The sequence below is a fragment of the Stegodyphus dumicola genome, chromosome 11, assembly GCF_044657685.1.
Source record: "Stegodyphus dumicola isolate Sdum_Otavi_A_Nest chromosome 11, ASM4465768v1".
In the NCBI taxonomy this organism is placed as follows: domain Eukaryota; kingdom Metazoa; phylum Arthropoda; class Arachnida; order Araneae; family Eresidae; genus Stegodyphus; species Stegodyphus dumicola.
This window is the reverse complement of record NC_140778.1, coordinates 159402838-159423185: the sequence shown is the minus strand read 5'-3', so window position 1 is coordinate 159423185 and position 20348 is coordinate 159402838. Positions and strand designations below refer to the sequence as shown.

The window sequence follows — 20348 nt, the reverse complement described above, 5'->3', positions numbered from 1 at the left end:
CATTTTTCAGAGACATGTATAAAATTCATAAGTTCTTTCCAAGTATAAAACAAAATTTGAAATCAACATAAGAAAATTAAATTGTCCACAATGATAGAAAGGTAAATTTAAAAAACATTTTTATTTCAATTTTTTTTTCATCTTACAAAAGCTAATTTTTGAGAACATTTATGGCTAGAATACACTGATACATAAGATGCATGTTAAAGCATCAACAAAAATGACAAAGCATTTTACTGGACACAAAACACAAGAAAATAAAAAGCATACAGATCTATATCACAATTCAGTTTAGATAAAAATATAATTCAGAATATAATTAATTCCCTAGAATATACTTTGGCATTTTTGATCCTATTATCAACATGTCACAAAACTCTAGAACAGTACAAAACAGTGTTGATTTTATGTACAAAAACAACCTACAGTTTATAAGTGCAGATATCCTTAACTTTTACATGGAATTAATGCAAATTGGATTTTATAAAGCTCTATTATTAAAGCAAATTTCAGATACCTAGACTTACAAATGTTGCATAAAATAGCTGCTGCATTTATAAGACAAAGCTTATGTTGGACCACCTCGACATCTACACTCAAAGATGTTTGTAAAATAATTATTTAATAATAGTTCTCATTTTTTTTTCAATGAATTATTACATTTCACAATTAGGTTTTCTTAACAGTCACATGCACCATTCACTAAATTTTAAAATACACATCTGCCACCTTTAGCTCACACAATTTCCAACACTGAACATTTAACTGCCAATTAAATTTGCATGTATGGTGATTTTGAATAATTTTGTACGAATGTGCATACTGCAAAAATTATTTTATTGCAACACTTCAAATATTCTTTACATACCAGACTGCAGCTGTTCACAATAGCATATTAAAATGCTATGTAACAAAAATAAGATGCATAAATAATTATAAATAAAAAATGTAACTTACGTATGATTTTACTAAAATTACTTAATCATTTCAAAAACAGATATTCTCAATGACTTGTATTAAAACAATTATTAATTATATATGCTGGTAGCAAGAATTTTGAAAACAATTCAGCTAATTTTCTGAATGAATTTATAAATAGTTAAGATGAATTGAGATAAAGAATACTGCCAAAAAATATTATCTACATTCTTTGCTTAAAAAAAAAAAAAAAAAAAAAAAAAACATTATTTTTATTAAATTTCTTACCATAATTTACACAATTTCATCCTAAACACTTTCCAATTATCATTATTGCCATTTTTTTTACAAAAAGGACTAATTAAATAATGACCAGTTACAATACATTAAGGTTAGTAATACTTATTTGATACACTTTTTATAAGAAAAATTATTAAAATGATTTTTTGCAACTAAATTTTTTAATTGCTATAATTTTCTTACAAATGCTTTTTCCCAGGTTATTATTTATCTCCAATATTATTATTGTCCAAATTTTTCAATACAGAAAAAATATAACAAGTATGGTAATAATTCCTTTTTTAGATAAAAACTTCACATATACCAATTCACAATTATAATATTTTGATTTTAGCATAATAAAAAAGAAATAGCCTAACACAATTTTCTCACAGCTCCTTGTAAAAACATAATGACATGTAAAATAAAGGATACCTGGGATTTTACGATGCCATGTTTTATAAGCAAACTAATTCATTCTCCAGATTTCAGCAATCAAGCACTTTGAATTTCTATGTACATTTCTTTTTTAACTTATTACTAAATTGCTATTTTTATATAAACATTCACTTCAAACAGATAAACTACGGCATCTTTATACAGCAAAGTTATTAAAAAGAAACATTCATACATACATGTAACATAAAATAATTTCCTAAATGTTTATTATAATACAGAATTTACCATACAGAGAGCATTCATACACAACAAAGTAAGATATGAAATTTACTAAATATAAATGTACATTGTGCATACAGTCAATTACACTATTACATAGTGCCTGAACCTCTACACTCCAATTTCTATGATTATGACTTTTCATAATAGCTTTACAGTGATACATAAGTTCATATCTGAGTAAACATAACATATAATTTGAGAAATGAGTATAATAAGGCTTAGTTCCCACACTTGATATATTTAATGCATTTGTCAGCTGTTGTATCAACTTCTAATACAAAGATAAGATCTTAAAACTACTCATGATAAACTACTGCACATATCTGCATTATGTGCAAAGCTGCTTTAATTTTTGATAAAACTTAATATACTGCCAAATGATGTTCACATACTTATAAATTTTCTATTTTAATTTTTGTTATGCTATTTATGGTTAATCAATTTCTGTATTCTACAAAAATACATATCAATTTAAATACACAGTTAACTTCTTTATATATATATATCTCAGGGTTTATTTGATTATGGCAAAATATATGAGAGCTATCTGCCTAAGGGAATGGATGCCTTCGTAAAGGACTTCCCAAAGAGAAATGGCTCGTATCCACGTTATGCAGGGGGGGGGATGAAAATGCCTATGCAGCCAGCCTTTTGCCTGGAAACAAATCCAGAAGTAACTACCAGTATTCAAGAACTTTACTGCTTGGCCAGTGGTGGGTTATATCTCAAGGGTATAATATCACAACTTTTTAATGAACTTTAACTGAATGATTTCAATAGGTATGCATGTATGCTTTCTTGCATTCAATTAAATATAAATTAAACATTTTCTCCTTGAGACTATTTTGCCAACATTTATTAAAACTAAAAAATTATTCTCACATTATTTCTTGATCTTTAAACTACTACACAAATATATCCCACCAAAAACCTAATGGTGGATCCAGGTTCAAATCATGGTAAACTAGCTGGCTGTAAGTTAATTTTCATGATTTTTCCCATGTGTAATGCGAATATGAACTTTAAAAATTTTAAATGAATCGTTGACAACCCTCATGTGCTTTGCCCTATTCTAAGTATTCCAATCTTTATAAATTATTTTAAATTGCTAATAAAAGTATATCTGAATACTGGTATCTGATTAGTTTACATTTAGTAATACTAATAATAGTATGAATCTTTAGGCTGCTAATATAAAGCATACTACATAAGACATAATATAAATAATTTTTTAGGTAATTATTAAATATTCCTTCTTAAATTTTTTAAAATAATTCTATGGCCATTTAATGCTTTAAGAAAACCCTTCTTTATTTTTAATTAAGAATGCTGAAGATGTCTAATTTACAAAAATATACATTTTTCATGGTAAACAAAACAGTACTTCTGTCAACAGCAATTCACATGGGACTAAATAAATGATTATTACAGTCTTACAAATAGATCTTTCCCAAAAAATGATTTTTAAACTCATTAACATACACAAATGACATTTTAATCTATTTGGCATATCCTCGATTTAAGAAGAAAAAAGCTGATGAGAAGATTTAGTTTCTGAAAATTAATATTTATCCAAGCATTTTTTAATCTGCCTCCAAAAAAGTATATAATTTTTACCCCAAGTACTCAAACATTAGTCTGTTACCCCACTAGTAATAACATTACTTAGATTTTAAGAGAAAGATTTTGAAAATATCTTGTATATCACCTTTTATTTCTCCATATATCAAAAGCAATTTGTCCAAAATCTCCTAATTCACAACTCTGAAATCACACTAAACTTCCTTCAATAAGTATCTTAATCTTCTGCAAATGATAAAAAGAGCATTGCTTATTAACTATGTTATGGAATGAGCTGTTGGAATCTTAAATATTTTGATTCCTAACAAATACACAAGATACTGAGTGATGACTAAGCTAAAACTGATAACTCAATAACAGCAACAACATAAGCTTATACAAATTAATACTCAGAAATAATTTATAAATTTTCTAAATTTTAAGGTAATTATTAAATATTCCTTCTTCATTTTTTTTAATGTACAGCAATTATAAAACCATAATTTTTTATATCATTTACAAAATACTTACTGTTTTACAGAATTTTCCATAAATGATTTAATGAATATTTCAAATAAATTTTATTATAACTGAATATTCCAGCCAATTCATTACAGTACTGGGGAGGCCACCAGTACCTGAGTGGTGAAATTGCTGAACACTAATAGTTGGGTCCAAGATTAAAATCCCATGAACGAGCTGGCTGCATGGGCATTTTCGTGGCTTTCCCCGTGTGTAACATGTATACCAGCCAGTTTTCCTTAGAAAGTCCTCCATGAAGGCATCCCTTCCCCTAGGTTAATAGCCCTAGAGTGTTTTGCCACAATCAAATAAACCAAAAAACATTATAGTATTGGCTTCATTACAACAATTAGCACAAAGTAAACTAAAGATTTATATCATTTATAGTTTTGTCACTTTTACAATCTACATAATGATTAGCCAGGATCATTTATTCTAGTGCACCATCTGAATTCATTTCCCTCAACAGCAGCACTCATTTCAACTTAACTGATTCCTGATTTCCTACCACCCCAAAACTTTATGTATGTGTATTTGACTTCAATAAGTTTACAAATAAGTAATCCAAAAACATAAGCTATAGAACATAAAAAAAGGAAGTTGTTGAAAATATTGAAAAGGAAGTTGTTCAAAATGACAAAGCAAAACAGCAGAAAAAAGAATTTGTTGTAATGCTATTTTTATAGTAAATTAATGTTAGTTAGGTTAGGTTATTTAATTACGGCAAAGCCACGAGGGCTATCTGCCTAAGAGGAGGGATGCCTTCGTGGAGGACTTTCTAAGGGAAACTGGCTTGTATACACGTTACACATGAGGAAAACCACGAAAAAACTCATGCAGTCAGCCTGTTCGCGGGATTTGAACCTCGGACCGAACTACCAGTGTTCAGCGACTTTACTGCTCGGCCGCTGGTGGGCAGTAAATTAATGCTGTGAAAACTCCTGCACTTACTTATTAACAAAAATATTTAATTATTCAAGACATAGCTGTGCACTTATTTCACATGATTGTTTGCATATGAGGCTTAATACTTTTTATTCTCTTAACACATGAACACTTGCTGGAAACAAAAAGCCTCTGCAAAATTTTTTCCTGTTTTAAAAATTATGGAGAAATTCACATAATTCCCTATCATTTTTGATTGAAGTAAAAATTGAAAACTTATTTTTTAAGATAATCTCAAATATACATAACAAATAATTTTGGATTATTTTTGCACAAAATACATTTTAAAATTTACACAAAAAGCGCTTTTTGTTTGTGTCATATGGGTTGTGACTTTTTAAACGTACTTTAAGTTCTGCATTAGCTATAAGGATTTTTAAATTCAATATACTATTTAATTGATATTATTTACTATAGTCTACACATGGAATACTTAAAAAAATCTTAATCATCATGCAAGTAATAAAAGAACATTAAATTCATTTTATTTTTAATATGATTACTCAGCATAATATTAGTTATGTAAAACTAACTCATACTGTAATTTATGAATGTCAGTATAATGAGTATCAATTATAATTATGACAAACAGGCTTACTTCCTGCTTTTTTAACAAATGACATGCTTAATGATTATTTCATCTTAAATGCTACAACTAAACTAAAAAATAATGGATTTAAACAAGACTGATATTTACACCTGAGTTTCCTTCCATCATAATATAATGTGACTGCGATAAAATAATAATAAAAAAAAATCTTTTTTTGGGGAGGGAGGAGTGGATTAAAAACATAAATGTTCTCCATATGAAAAATTTTTGATACAGTTAACTTTAAAATTGACAGTTAATGTGACTGTACAATATTCATATAAATAAATCACAGAAGTTGAATCAGCTGACAAATTCATTTTTCCCCCAAACTGAACACCAGAATAGAAACATATTTTCAAGCATGTAAAAACCTTATCATACGTTACATACTTTCCCATTAATTATTTGACTGGCTGCACATTAAAAAAAAAAACAAGCATAGTTCTTATACATTTATCACATTTAATAAAATTAAATAAACAATTACTTCAGTAATTTTTTCTTAAATACACACATGAAAAATACATAAAACATTAATATATGATACATTTTTACAGTAATAATTACAGTAGATATTATGTATATTGCTATCTGACCACCTAAACCAACCAAAACCAAAATCCCTACATAAAATAATATTATAAGTTCATTTTAAACACAATTTGGGTTCATTTACAGGAGTAAATTATTAATATAAAGTCCTTCCATTCTGGTATGGTATATACTATTCTGAACTTTTTACACTGAAAATCCAAAATTTTTAAATTATATTAATTAAAATTTAAATCTTATACTATGACATCCATAATATGTTTTTACATACACATGCCATATGTGCATCTAAACTGTTTTTTGAGAGGAAAACTATACATATACAAAGCATAGCAGAGCTATAATATTATACATATGCACTCTTTTATTTTATCCTAATCAAAGCTTATTAATTAAGCATTAAATAATGACTTAAAAGTTTATCCCTTTATCAATACAGAATTCTAATACATGATCTCTAATGGCATAATCAATATTGAATCAATAATAAAAGATAAAATTTAAACTATTTCTTAAATACTGAAAAGTAATAAGTATAAACACACAATGAGAAACATGAACAAAAAATTCATTCATCAGTCAAAGTATGCAACTATTTTCAAATCAAATATTTTCTATCAAACAGTTTGTTTTCAGTTAAAACTCATAGAATAAAATTAGATATAAGAAAATCAAATCTTACTGCAATATGCATACACAAACACATTAAAAAAATATCATTCTAGAAAATTCTTGAAGTTATTTATGTGTCTCATCTTTAGGAAAAATATTAAGATCTGTAAAAGGTTAAAAAATTCATTATTGATAATAGAAATTTAACCAATTTATTGCCTTGCTTCAAATATTCAACTGTGATTTGTATTTGTATTATTTTACAGCTTTAAATAAACTAATATATCAATAGTTGTTAATAAAGCAATTCGTATCAGATGATAATTTCTAAAATAAAATGCTATATAACTAGGATACATGCACGCATGTGAATGCTGTGTTAAATTTCTTCTAGCTCTTGCTATTACATAGGCAGTCATTTTCATAAATGAATTTACGAAACATATTTACACACTCTTTAAAATCTCAGGCAAAACTAAATTTAATGCAATTAGAACTGGCAATATGAATAAAACGTAGTATTAATGAAGTCAAATTTAGGTAATGTAGCTCTTTTTGGTACTTGCACTTCCAGACATACACACACACTATAAAAAAAGACAATTAATAACGTGATATCAAATAATTATAGCAGTATACCTGAAAAACAATGATTTACTATAATAAATTTTATTTCAACAAGAAATTTTACTCATGGAAATAAACCCAAATAATGTGTAACAATTTATGATAAATTATACATATTACCTTTATAATGAATACATATTTAAAATACTTTAGTCACAGTAATAAATTTAAATTATAGCAACACACTATAATACAAAATATAAAAATGATATAAGTGCACAGGAAATTATTTCAGAAGGCATTTTCTTAAATTCACAAAACATCCTGTGCATATCACGCTGTGCAGCAGCAAAATATTTTACTACTGCACAGCAAAACTGCATATGATGTACTTTGCCACCTAGTCTTTAAAGACATTTTGCAACGATCTTTTACCATTCAGCTAGAAATACCCTTAAAGTTTAATAAACTATATCAAATAATAATAGTTTTTAGACAAACAACAAACTTCAGAAACAGTATACTTATCTTTACCCTGAGAAATTACATTTTGACTAAACTTAAAAGGTCTATTATTATAAGCACTATAATCTATTCCATAACAGCGTTTGTTTTTCAACTGCCTAAAATTTTACATTCATATTATTCTGTAACAATTTTACAACTGAATAAATGAAAATTTCATAAGCAATTTTATTGCATTATATCACATTATGAATATTATATATACAGGAACAAAAGTAAAATGCTTTTAATAAATAGCAAACTGAGATATTTATTCTAGAATCTCTTCTTCAAATTTACATTCACTTTAAAGAAAATGACATGAGCTGATAACGTATTTAAAATACAAACACATATACAATTTTTGCATTTGAATTTTTAACTCAGGAGGAAAACACTAAATTTGACACACACATTTATACTTTTGAAAATATTTTTAGAGCAGATTATTCAAACCACGAAGTACTTTAAAAAATTTTACAATCAACAGTTATTTTGTTAAGATACATTCTTTTTTCTGAATTATGCTTACATATTTTTAATGAACTATTACTCATAATCAATTTGATTTAAAATCTGAATTCCATTATTAAAGACAAAATATTTTACAAAACTAATGCGTGTAATATTTTAAGACTGATTACAAAAACATATTGGAGTTGAAGAACATTAACAATAGCATTAAAAATCCCTTTGCTTTAGCAATAAATATGTCAAACAATGGCTCTTGATTAAAAATACATATGCTTTCCCATTAGTTATGGTTTTTAAAGTATAACATTTCAACCCTTTGACTATAATTTTTTTAAATCTTATTAGAAAATTTACTCCTCATTCTTAGACAAAATATTAAAATGTTTTAAAACCATCCATATTCAATACAATTTTTTCAACATTCACTAGGTTATCACTTTGAAAATAAAACAGGGTCTTCAGAATAATATAAACTAAAAAACCAATTCATAGCTTGAAATTTCTCATTTTAGAATTCAAAATAAGAACTTTTAAGTACAAAACAAAATCCCTAAATAATCATAACACATTCTTCAGTAATTATACACTATATCAAAACAATTTTTAAAAAACATGTGATAATCTCAGCAATTAACTACTGATATCAGACCAAATACATTTTACATATGAATAAATGGCAATTATTTTACACATACATTATCTTACATATAACTAAAAAGCTCAAATCTGCAATGCACTTCAGTTATACTAGCACTAAATTGAAACATATGGATCAAGGCAGTGATTGTTATATTACAATTTCATTTTTTGGACCAGATCCTAATACATTTATAATCAATACTGATGTGGAATGTTTTACAGAATTTCTCAAACTTATTAAATGACGAAAATTATCATATTAAAAATCAAAGGCATTAAACCTACTAAAAAAAAAAAAAAAAAAAAAAAAGGCTGAAAAAACACTGATAATATATTACATGAAAAGAAAAAAAATAAAATCTAATTTTACATTTTTGCATATTTTTTCACAGATTACTAAAACCATGAAATTTTGCTATATCCATTAAAGATCAAGTTACTTGATTTAAAGAAGTTTAGTTTCAGATTTTAAATTTAAAGAATTTCAGTAGTGCAAGCAAAACTTAACAAACATGATCTGAAACATAATGCTTTAACTTATCTATACAGAAGTTATAAATTAACTGTGAAGAATTATAGTTAATAATGAAAAGTGCAAATAATACCTTGATAGAAACTTTTAATTTTAGCATAAAAAATTACATATAATAAAAAATTTATTACACTAAATGTAATTTTTTATTATATTAAATGTAATTTTTATATTATATAATAAATTTAATATAATAAAAAATTACATTTTGAAACAATTTTATAAAGCACAAAGATACAAAATAATCTACTTTATTAAGTTAATACAGTAAATATATATCATGATTTATATTAATCACATATTAACATTGTTTACATTTAATTTTACTTTCACATATTTACATAATTTACAATTTATTTCCATTTAGGTACAAGTAATTCTTTGAGATTAACTTAACACTCATTCACTTATTACTACTAATATTTTTAAATACGTTTAGAATACTTCGCTGAGATTTTTTTCTTTAAGCATCTTCTGATAAAATTATATAGGAATTCCTTTTTGCTAAAATTGTTTATACAAAAATTTACTTGTACATTATCCATTATAGATCATTCCTTTAATTGTCAATCTCATTTTACATTTAACATAAACTTTACAAGTTTTAGTTTAAATCCTTTTCATTCTTTTATTATTTAAATTCAAAGGATTTGTATTAAGTTTTTATGAATTTCACTGTTTCTTGAAAATCCTGGAAAGTAAATTTCAAACTGAAAGTCATATGTTAAGTGAAAATTTTAAAGGTGTATTTCTGAGTATCACAAAAATGTTAAAAACCCACACATTTGCAAATTAAAATTGAAAAAGAATAGTATCATAGGTTCACACAATTATGAAATTTTATAACTGATGTTTCATTATTAGCTATCATTCTAGTACTAAAGTCAACATCTGAACTAAACTGAAAACTAAATCCACACAAAAGAAAAACAAAATGAAATAAATTATTAAATATGGAGACTTCTGGAAACAATATATTTATACAGTTATTTACAGAAGAGTATATTTTATGAAATAGAAATTAGATCTTTAATTAGCTTCCTTATACAAAACAAAAACCCACTTGGTAATCAAAACATTTTTTAAATGTCTATTAAGCTATTAAAAAAGCTATTCTGGGCTTAAGAAAACTGTCATATTTATTTTATATACCTATACAACTACACTAATTTTTTAACATTTCAGAACTTAAACCATTTTTTGATTTTTTTTTTTTTTGAAGGGGGAAAAAGCTTATCAGATTATTTACTAGATGCATAATTAAAACTTTACAAAAATAAAAATTAAATTCATATCTTAATGTACAAATCAGCAATGCATATCATTCCATAAGCAAACATATCAATCATGGATTTCGTTTAATTATGACTGAGTATACAGTTACAATGCTGATAGCCATTTGCTTAAATAATACATTTTAATTAGTAATTACTCGTAATTAAAATTATTAATTATAATTTCTACAACATAGGCAAAAAAAAAAAGCTTCATAAAGATTATGATATTAATGGCAAAATTATAATCTATGATGGACAGACTTCTAGAAATAGTAATCGTTTACATCAATATTACAATGTAACACATTTTTTTCTTAAACAAATTTGGATCTTGGCAAGACAAAATTACACATAAAAAAAAAAAAAAAAAAAAAAAAAAAAAAAAAGATTATTAAATGAAAAAGTTCATTTACCTATTAAATACATAGAAACATTAGTACCCAATGCAGACATAATGTTGTCTGAAATTGAAAATGCCAATTTATTGGGCTCAAACTAAGGAAGAATTTAATCAAGGAAAGCCTTTTTACAAAGCACAAAAATTATGCAGGGAAAATACAGATTGTTTATTTATTAAATAAAGAGGAGATACTTCCTTTAGAATTCCATATGAACGATTAGTGTAACTTTGGCAGGTCACCTGCTGACTTTTATGCTTTGATGGAAACCAAATTTTATAGCCAGCAGGATCTAGGAAAGCTGCTGCTGCTAGATATAAAAGTTTATTTATCTAGGAGAGCATATAATTACCTAATTTTCTTTTAGAGCCATATGTTGCAATTCTGAATTTTAGCAATGCAGCAAAATAATTTGGACTCTCTAAATTCAGGAAAATTTTTGAAAAATTCTTCCCTGTCACTGAATGAAAATATAGCAACTCCCTTCAAAATCCACTTATATATCTGGCTAAATTTTCAGACTTTGAAAATCTGATCAAATAATTTCTAGTAGTTCAGTAGAATTTTAAAGAATTTTCTGTTAATGCTCTCATAGATAAACACTACTTATAAAGAAACTGAATCACAAAAATGTTTTGCCTTCAGAACTTGTTCCCCCCCTCGTGCATATGCAATATTAAAAATTTGAAGGAGTTCCTGAAAGTTGTACAAAATATGCTTGTTTTCTTTGACTAAACCCAACCAAAAAATACTGCTTTCAAGAATGGCAAAATTAAATCTCCACACATCTTGTAGATAATTATAAAGCATCATCAACATATTTTTCCTTAAATAACTTATTATTATGCATTTACAGATTTACATAGCATTAAAATCTTTTAAGGGGGAAAAACATGAAATATACCCACCACTTCTATTAATTACCATTTCTCTTACAAATCCACTGACTAACGCATTCAGATGAAATATATCTTTAATTACTATTTCATTTACAATCCACTGGCTAACACGTTCAACAAGTATTTAAAATTATTAAGAAATTTTTACAGTCCATGTAGCTTCTTGCATTTTAAGAGTCTTTATACAAAGAAAGCCAAAAAATCAGCTGAAGCCGGATCAAGAATATATGACGTACCATAGATAATAAACAGAAGTATGTCTCAATATTTCATGGTAAAGAAACTACATGAAAGAGTTTTTCTGACTATTTTTCATTACACTTTTATATGATTTACAATAAAACTCTTTTCTGCATGCTGCAAATTTGGAAATAAATGAAAAATTTTAAGAAGCACTTTTTTCAAGTTTAATATATTTATATCATAAACCTTTACAAAAGCAACTTTTTGCCAGATTTGCATAGATCAGAATGATTAAAATTTTACTACCACATAAAATGGATACACAAATACATAAAATAAATCTAATATACATTAATATTGGTGTACCAAGAAAAAAAAATCATACACATTTTATTATTGCTATCAACCTTCCTCCAAACAAATAAAAGAAATGCTTTCATTTTTATCAATAAAATAAAGGAGGGAAAAGACAAAAGGAGAAAATTTGTTAAAAATATTAACATTCAACCCTTTTTTGTTATCAATTAATTATAAATGTCTATGAACTACTAAACATTTAAATAATAACATTCATTACGTAACGTATGTAGTGTAACATATAACATACAAGGCATAGATAAGTTATACAAGTTCACAAAAATTAAAATATTACAAGATTTATAAAAGGAAAACAAAATTCCTTATTTATATTAATTTATTTCAGGTGCTTATTTTAGTGGCTGTGATATGTTTTTACATGCTTGCAACTTACACAAACTTCTTCTGAAGCACAAGAGTTAGATCTCACTTTTATGTGTCATTGGAGGAAATTCATTCTCATAGTCCATTTGTCTAGGTGAGGAACTGGCAGGTGCATACACAACATCCTTGGAGCCAAGATCAACATCCCCTCTATCTTGCTGCATTTCTAGGAAGCAAAATAAAGTATAGTAAATTAAAAAGGAATTAATCAATTTTTACTACTTAAGATACACTAAACTGAGGTAAAGAACGGAAATGGGATAAGGAATCTCATTCACAAAATATACCATTTCCCTGCAGACACTTCTGTCCACAAGCAATATAAATAAACATACAGCAGCAACCATTTGCAAGAGTTTTAAAAGGCAACTGTACAATAAGAATGTTAGAATGTTGTAATTTAAGACAGGGTATGATAACACGTACTTGACAGATGGATCATAGCAACTAGAAGAAACAGATCACCCCATTCAAATATTTTAAAGATATACTTTGGATACGAATTCTAGGAGAATATGAAATACATGGTAGCAGTGTGACCTTCAGAAGATTGAAAACTTATGACAAATGCCAATAGTTGGGAAATATTTTAAGCAATGTGTAGGCCAGATTGCTGCAAAAAAACTCTGCATATGCATGCTACTAATATCAGGGTGAGAAACTTGCAAGCCTCTTTGGGAGGTTTAACAACCCTTATTCAGTTCTATTTCTAGTTCTAAATTGAAGTGATCAATGTGACAGGGTTGCTGTTCTGGTTTTGAGCTTTGCAGATTTTATGGTGTCATTTATATTTGGTTTTGTCAACCAACTACTTCTTGCATACAAAGGTATTAATAGCAATGTTCATTAATAAGAGTGCATCTGTGAAGGTTGCTTTTCTTCGTTGTTCAGTTTTTGCCGCTAGATTTAGGATCCAAGACCTGAATCCTCAAGCTAACTGATTACATCTAAGCTAATTGATTCTGTAGCTAACTGATTACATCAAACATGGGCTAACATGAACAATTAGGAATTATGTCTTTACTGTATATGGCAAGTGTGGTGCTGCAAGTAGATTATGTATTTGCATTCATAAATGCCACTCTTCTATTATTAGTATTACTGAGACGGATGTTTATAAATATCACATAATTAAACAGCTCTTAATGATTGCTTCACAGATTAAGAAAAAAAACTTATGAGGTAGGTTTTTCAGATTATCATAATTTCAATTATGTGTTACTGCTTGGTAAAAATATTACTACAAAGACTTTCAATCAGCAGTTAGTTTTAATCCTATTTCAGAGTGTTCAACAACAAAAATTTCTAAAATTACTTGATTTAAACCATTTTCCTTGAAGAAGGGAAATCACAAAAATTTTGTATGTTCACAAAAATGTGATTTTAAGGGCTGTGTAAAAATTATCTGATATTAGATTTTTCATCTAACGATTAAAATTCTAATTTTTCTGGAAACAGGAATTTAAAGCAAATGCTTGTATATATTTGCTTAATATTAAAAACAGCTTCCATATTTTTTTTCAAAATTTACTTACATATTTTAATAACATTCATATACAATTCAAATTTTAATAACATTGCCAATAATTTTGATCATAAAAGCATAAACTTTTTTTTAATTCCATTAATTTAATTAAGAATCAGAGACCCTTCTCTTCTCAAAGAACATATTTCACTATCGGTGCACTAACTGCATAATAGTCATAACACACCAAACATATTTAACGCTTTGAAATCAAAAGCCTTCCCTAAACCTGTATCCTTAAAATATCAAACCACACGAAATACTTTTCCAGTTTCATAGCAATTTCCTCCCCTCCCTGTCCATTAACACAGAAATACGTGTGAAGATTTCGAATGACATCCTTTCTACTTAATGTTGTTTAAAATTTATGAGAAAATAGCTCTGGTTTAAAGAGTAGATATTTTATTATTATTCTCTTAAATACCAAAATATTTCTGAATTTTTATAAAGAATATAGAAAGGAAACCCACTAAACAAAACATGTATGTTATTTATTATCACATGAAATGTAAATATGAGCCAATTTCCATTGGGAAAATCACGCCAATCTTCAAGCAGATACCTCTTGTACTTTGCCATATACAATAGACTACCCTGACATCCTGTGATGAATATAATATAAATAAATAATTTTCATTTTTACAGGAATTTCTTGTTTTTTCTTTTATTGAATGGAGGATTAAGATTTCACTTCATGTACTTTCTTTGCATGTTAAATTGCTAAAGTGATGTGTTATACTTTCCTTTTATTTTATTTGACTTTGTTTTTCCTTTCCTAAAAATAATGAGGGTCTTGGCATTTGTTAATTAGTTGTTTGATTCCATCTTTGTGAGGAATAAACCTTTCTTTCATGATTTTATTTATTTTATGAGTTTCAGACCGCATTTATAAATGTCATTGTATTTCCATGTTTTCATTTATTTAGTTATACATGTATATTATTATTTGTGCACAAATTTATAAATTTGTAGGTAGATATATGCATACATAAATATGTCTATGTTATCTATGTTTATATACATATTGCTGTTCATTGCATATTTAGACACCTTTTTATGATAATGCAATAACGTTTTCACCTTTTTGAAATTGGGTACTGGTCTGTAATCAGAACCAGATCAGAAATATACGAGTGTATGCACATGTGTATGTGTCTATGTATACACACACACATTACATACATACACATATACATACGTTTCCGAATCCGATCTTGATATATCACACTCCCAAGAACTTTCAATATATCTCTTCAAGTTTGTCTTTTTTCCTAATTCTTTACATCGAACACAAGTGCATTTATGACCATTAATTTTTCTATGTTTGTGATTATGAAATGCACTAGGCAAAATTATGCCTGTGGTTCATTTTCGAAATGAATTTTGCAATGCAGATTCTTTAATCAATTCTAATTTGAAATCGTATAGCTGCTTTGGGCGCGTTAGGATTGGATAATTAGTGACTGGTGAACTAAAAAGGCATTATTAACAGCTGTGTCTAAAAGAAACCAAAATATGTACATCCACCATTTCGAGGATTTTTTAGAAGCTGAGTAATATTTTCAACCTTAATCTACTAGATCTACACCTCCCATATTCTTACTGTACTTGACAAATGTGGGTGGGCATGGTACTATATGTTTTCGGAGCCTTTTCTTCTTGTAGTAAAACATGGTTTATTTTTACAGTTTGTGGAAATGATATGTATCAATTTTTTATAAAGCCAGGATGAATAAAGTAAATTCGGCAGACTTTTGCATCGCAGAACTATGCTGTCATATTGATTTCTGAGCTTCATTTGTTTGATGTTCTCAGGCATGTTTTTCCAATTTGTCATCTTAGTTCCACATGATAATTTTCTAGATTTGTATAACTGAGAGATCAAGTCTATGCTGGTGAAAAATCTGTCAAAATAGATTTTATGCCCTTTGTTTTTAAGTGCATAACTATTTCATATCCTAAATGCTTTCCTGACCTTGGTATCTGATCTTTTTTAGCACAATAAAGTTCAAAGTTGTAAGTATATCCTGAGATATGCAGAGCATCTATATTTTTAATCCAAGTTTAGCTGGTTTCATAGGCATATACTGCATGATCCCTAATCTACCTTTAAATTTAATTAGCGCTTTGCCAATTGATACTTCAGCATACGGAGCAAAATTTTGCTGAAATTTGTTTCTTAAATATGAAATGACAGATTCTAATTTTTGTGCATACATAAAGTTCTCTTCGCTATTTTTAACTTTTCCCTATCTGACAAACGAAAACAGTGCTTGATTTCCAAAAATCTTTTTCTGCTCATCATTTTTTCTTCAACATTTCATTTCCAAGTATCGTGTTATTTGATCGATAATCACTTATTCTTATTAATTTTACAATACTCATTACAAGAAAGACTATAATGAATGCCCGTATTTCTTTTGTAGATGAAATTTTTCCCATTGACGATACACAGTGCCACACTTTCTTGCACAGAATTCAGCATATTTATTTGTATTTATGAGAATTAATACACAAATTTCATACATCATTTATTTCAACTTTACATATCGTAAAGGTGAAGTAGCATCATGTAAATTATGAAATGGCCCCAAAAAGCTGTTAAATGAGGACAAAATTACTGCATCATTGTTAACATTAGTAGACCAGGTTTTTACTTGATTTTCATTACAATTTTCTGAAACATCAGCTTCCAGATTAGCTCTATGCTCATCTTCATCTTCTGCTTTAAATAATTCTTCTTCATTTATTTCATTTTTTATTTCTTTCCTTTTGCTGTCTTCCGATTCCAAATTTGACTCATTTGTATCAGAAAATTTTACGATAGTTGTGCATTTTGATTAAAGCTTAGCATTGTGTACCAAAAAAGAATCAACAATGAAATGTCAGGAGCAACCTAAAGATGAGAACCCACAAATAAACCTCTTAGGACAAGCTGTCTGCAGTAAACTGATATAATGCACTTGGGGAAACTGCACCTACTACTGCATACCTTAGGGAAAGGGAAGAAAACAAGATCACAATTTCGGCCGTTTGTGGTCATCTGAATGAACGGCCATGTGAGGCGGTTTAGTCTTCAAAGAGTTAGAAGAATCAAGAGATCAACTGACATTTGACAGTTGGTGCAGTTATCAAGTTAATCCATAACTAAGACATTTGTAATGAAAAGAAAGAAAATAATATGAATGCAATTAACTAAGACATTTGTAGTAACATGAAAGAAAACACTAACATGAATACTTTCTTGCACTGTAAAATGGAAACACATTGCATATTTTCATGAAATCATATTATTTGGATGCCTACCACTGTCTGACAGAGGGCAAAATAAATAAGTTATGTGATAACTATTAAATGATGAAGATATTAATGGATACATTTTGATAATTTAGACATTTCATAATTAAAAAAAATTCTATTGTTACAAATTCTATCATTACCACATATGGGCACAAATTGAAGTAGAAGAAGTTACTGACAATATTATGAAATATGTTGCTGACAGCGCTTATCTCCATCTACAGATATACAGCCACATGAACCATCTTACTAATAATCATGAGCCGAACCAAGATTGCATTTATCATTAGCTAAAGTACTAGGTACCTATGCTAACAGAACAACTTAGGCAAATTCATACCAATTCTTATTGAGAACATTCTAGGAATCCAAAGGATTCCATTTCTAGGAATTCCTTTGTAGGAATGGATTTCTTCAAAATACATATATTTTAAATGTCCTTAAATTTGCAGCCACCATTATAGACACAAATGTTTATATCTTATCAAAGCTTCAAGCCAAAGTACCAATCAGTCTACACCAACCAACATACCACCTTAGGCATCAGTATGAAGATACAGTCTAAAGTCTATTAGTTCAAATCATTGCAAATTAAACTGATTGGAAACTTTTATTCATAATCATAAACAGCACTAAAAACTTATACAGAAAAAAAAAACTACAGACTTCCACCTTCAGCAAACCCAATACCAACACATGGTGAACCAACAACCACATGGTCAACAAGTCAACAAAACTCTTTAGTCAATGTTACAGTTACATATGAAAATTTAAAAACAATAACACAGCAAAAAAAAAAAAAGTTCTGAAAATTCACACACTTAATGTAAAAAAATTGAATACACATTATTACAGTTATTAGCAATGACAAATAATTATTACACTTTTCTTTCATAATTTAAATTGGTTTTTTACCAATTTCTGAGCTATCACCAGGCCACTGAAATGCTAAGTTCAAATCCAATGTATTGAACTGGTGCAGCCATCTACTGACAAGATAGTGAAATGCAAAGTGTTCTAACATTACTCCCTCACCAGTAACTAAGTTACGATACTTAAATTGCATTGGTAAGGTCAATAATCAAATAACATGATCACTACATCTCATGATCAAAATGCACTTGACGTATAAAAGAATCAATTTCTAAGCTTGCATCTGGTTCTGAATTGTAAGGTTATAGCAAATTAAAATACAAATACTGTATATACCCATGTATAAGTCGACCCCCCCGCTTCTGAAATCGATCGAGAAACTTAGAAAAAAAAAATTTTAAGTACTACATTTATTCAAATTCATCTGAGGAAAAAAAAAGTAAATATACGATAAAAAATACCTTGGTAAATAAACAAAATCAAAACCCTTCAACGTCCGATTCATGGTCAGATTCGCCAAACATTTCATAGAACTCTTCTGTCGTCATTGGCTCATCATCATACATATTTTCAGTCTCGAACTCTGTATTGTTACAATCACTACCAGAGCCTTCGTCGTCATTTTCACTTTCAAAAACAGCATCATTTTCCGTGCCGTCTAGTTCGTTGCTAATACAACATTTTTTAAATGATTTTATAATCATTTCAGGGGGTATTTCGCTCCAAGCATCTTTAACCACTGAGCAATTAATGCAATATCAGGCTTTTCACTGTTTGGGGGCTGAAAATTCTTTGGTTTAATCGAAACTTACTCTAGTTAAAGTATGAAACTCTGTGATTAGTTCGTCACATAATTTAAGTCATGAAATTACTTCAAGTAAGTGACTTATTTGATAAGTCGTACAATTTGAGTGCGGGAAGAAAACAACTGCATTATATAAAGAAATTTTTGAACTTCCGATTCTTTTAATTTTTTATGGCCCCGCGTGTAAGTCGACCCCCCACTTTGAAGTCTTTTTTTTTGTCCAAAATATCTCGACTTATACGCGGGTATATACGGTAATAATTAAGGTAGCCGGAACTTCAAGATACATCACTAATCTTTTTGTTCCATGCTGGAAATCCACATAATTGTAGATACCACATTCAATATTCTACACATTCATTATTATATCTCGAAGTTAATATATACATACATACTCCATATCTGGGCTTAACTGAACAATTCAATGTGTTATGCTTTCAGTGACATGAAAATAGTTAACAACAGTGAAAATCTGATCAGTGTTACTAAAATTTTCACATTTCATAGCAGGTATTTAAAACACCAAATGCACTTTTCTTATTTTACTCACTCCTGACTGACTCAATGCAACACTGTCCTGAATATACACCTTAGCAACTAATATTCTTTGAAAATTATTAGTTTTCTGAAAAAAAGGTATTAGTACTGCATTAAACTACAGCTGGATAGAAATGATATTTGCTCTAAAACTCATATATGCCTAATACCAACATGATTAGAATACTACTTATTTACATACAGCTCAAATTCTTAATTTTCAATATACTGCAATCTAACATTAACAAATTAGTGAAAAAGACATATCTCATAATACATAGATATATGTGCACTACACTATATAGCACTGAAATATTCTAACTGAAACAATAATCGTATTTGTAAGATAGCTTCTAAGGAGGTAATGCAGATGTTATGCCTAAGCAAAAACACACTGTATTCCAAAACACAATAATACCAACCCTTACAGCTA

The 20348-nt window shown here is 27.9% G+C and overlaps 1 protein-coding gene across 5 annotated transcripts in view; it reads right to left on the bottom strand.

The window, feature by feature from the left end:
- Positions 1 to 102: 102 nt before the first annotated feature.
- The window catches only part of Atg18a (Autophagy-related 18a), a 91365-nt gene continuing 71119 nt past the window's right edge, over positions 103 to 20348 (bottom strand). For 2 of the 5 annotated variants that reach the window (XM_085826172.1, XM_085826175.1), the window contains one exon: positions 103 to 13041. In XM_085826172.1, coding sequence (XP_085682298.1) covers positions 12911 to 13041 — 131 coding nt within the window. In that variant the 3' untranslated portion in view covers positions 103 to 12910. The remainder of the gene's footprint in view (positions 13042 to 20348) is intronic. The other 3 variants (XM_085826173.1, XM_085826174.1, XM_085826176.1) reach the window with 3 other exon arrangements.